At 41.2% G+C, this 2,101-nt stretch overlaps 1 protein-coding gene across 1 annotated transcript; it reads left to right on the top strand.

Annotated features, from left to right (window-relative positions):
- Positions 1-816: 816 nt before the first annotated feature.
- LOC109166684 lies at positions 817-1,725 on the top strand. The gene has a single exon (XM_019315570.1). The coding sequence runs from the start codon at positions 817-819 to the stop codon at positions 1,723-1,725; it is 909 nt and encodes a 302-aa protein (XP_019171115.1).
- The last annotated feature ends 376 nt before the right edge of the window (positions 1,726-2,101 follow it).

Below are 2,101 nucleotides of genomic sequence, written 5' to 3'. Positions count from 1 at the left end.
TATTGAGGATAAAATTAAACAAAGGATTGGATCGTGGAATAAGAAATTACTATCATAGGCAGGCAAGGAAATCCTGTTGAAAAGTGTGGCGCAATCAATGCCAACCTTTTCAATGAGTGTTTTCTTATTACCTGATACAGTTTGTTTGTCAATTCAGAGGACTATGAACATATATTGGTGGGGGAGTGGAGGAGAAAAGGGAATTCACTGGAAAGCCTGGGATAAGTTATGTATCCCTAAGAAGTTTGGTGGTTTGGGATTTAAGGATCTCAGAAGCTTTAATTTGGCAATGTTGGGGAAGCAGGCATGACGTTTTCTTACAAACCCCACCTCCTTGGTTGCGAAAGTTTATAAGGCGCGATATTATCCTGCTACCTCTTTTATTGATGCCAAGGTGGGCAGTAGCCCAAGTTATGCTTGGAGGAGTATTATGGCTGCTCATGATATGGTTGTTGCAGGGGTACGTAGACGGATTGGGAATGGTCAAACAACATTGATCTGGGGATACCCGTGGTTACCAGATGATCCTAGTCCTCTCGTTCAAATAGATATGCCTGAGGAACTTAGACATGCCAGAGTAGCATGTTTAATTGATGATCAGACTAATATGTGGGATCCCCATATCTTATCAGATTTATTTATTTCTGAGGATGTCAATCGTATACACAGGATCCCTGTAAGCCCTGGTTATGATGACTCATGGTATTGGTTTGGGGACCCTAATGGAATTTAACAGTAAAAAATGCCTACAGAAGTATTATGGGTAATTATGAGCATACGCCAGGGGAGTTTGATAGATGCACTAATATATGGAAAATGAAGGTGCCCCCAAAATGGAAGACCTTCATGTGGAGAGCAGTTTGTGATATCCTCCCTACCACTGCTAATTTAATTATAAAGAGAGTCGATATTGATCCTACATGTCAGAAGTGTGGTTTAATGCATGAGGATGTTATGCATGCACTAGTTGCTTGTGATTATTCTAAACTTGTTTGGAATATTACAGGCCTACCTATCACAAATATTATTACCGATTCTTTCCCTGCCTGGCTAATAGCTGCGCTTGCAATTTTGACAGAAGAACAGATTGGTATCTTGGTGGCGATTCTATATCACTTATGGCAGAGTCGCAACTCAGCCGTGTGGGAAAAATCATTACCTCATCCCGCCAGTTTATGGAGGAGAGCATCCGCGGCAATGAGCTCCTTCGGACTCGCCAACCATCGTCCGTTGCTGCCTGCACCGCACAAACCAGAACATGGTGTACACGCCAGGCCACGGTGCTACGTAGACGCGGGTTACCGGCACGCTACGGGGGAGGCCTCCTTTGGTGTGGTGCTACTCTCGCTGAATGGAACATTCATGGCGGCGTGGAATGGAAGGCTACCAACTTGCTTTTCACCATTTATGGCAGAAGCCTTAGCTTGCAAGGAGGCTCTATCCTGGCTGCTCGAGAGGAATATAGTTGATGTGGATCTACTCACGGATTGCTTGCAACTTCAGAATGTCGTGCGCCAGGAGCCAACGACTATTATGTCTTATGCTGGGGTCACAGTCGACTACTGTAGGTCGTTGATGGCTTTGTTTACTTATAGTTCGTTAAGTTATGTTTTTAGGCAGGTTAATTCACACGCACATGTTTTAGCTTCGTTAGCTTTTACTCAGGACCAGGTTATGATGTGGGGTTTAATCCCACCTGACTCTATTACAGCTTTGCTTCATTAATACAATCATTTATTGGTTGGCTTTCAAAAAAAAATTACGATAATACACAATTGAAACTTTTAAATTATATTAACTAGATAGTTCATAAAAATGAAATTTTCTTTTAAAATATTAACTAGATAGTTCAAATTGGTCATTTGACTTTTAATTGCACCCAAAATAGTCCTTTGACTATAGTGAAAATCCTAAATTACCAGTTTTACCCCTCATTTTAACACCCACTTAATACCAAAACTAACGGAGGACCATTTTGGCTTAAAATTCAATAGTCGAAGGACCACTTTGGGTGCAATTAAAAGTCAATGAACCAATTTGAGAAAAGGCCATAGTCGGAAGACCATTTTGGGAATTAACTCTTTTAAACACTTTTTAAAAG

Source organism: Ipomoea nil, unplaced genomic scaffold (assembly GCF_001879475.1).
Source record: "Ipomoea nil cultivar Tokyo-kokei standard unplaced genomic scaffold, Asagao_1.1 scaffold3104, whole genome shotgun sequence".
Classification (NCBI taxonomy): Eukaryota; Viridiplantae; Streptophyta; class Magnoliopsida; order Solanales; family Convolvulaceae; genus Ipomoea; species Ipomoea nil.
Note: the sequence above shows the minus strand (reverse complement) of the source record. Positions and strands in the feature narration are given on the sequence as shown.

Excerpts from the sequence above, each read along its gene's own strand:
- LOC109166684 (XM_019315570.1), top strand. The coding sequence starts at position 817 with ATGAAGGTGCCCCCAAAATGGAAGACCTTCATGTGGAGAGCAGTTTGT.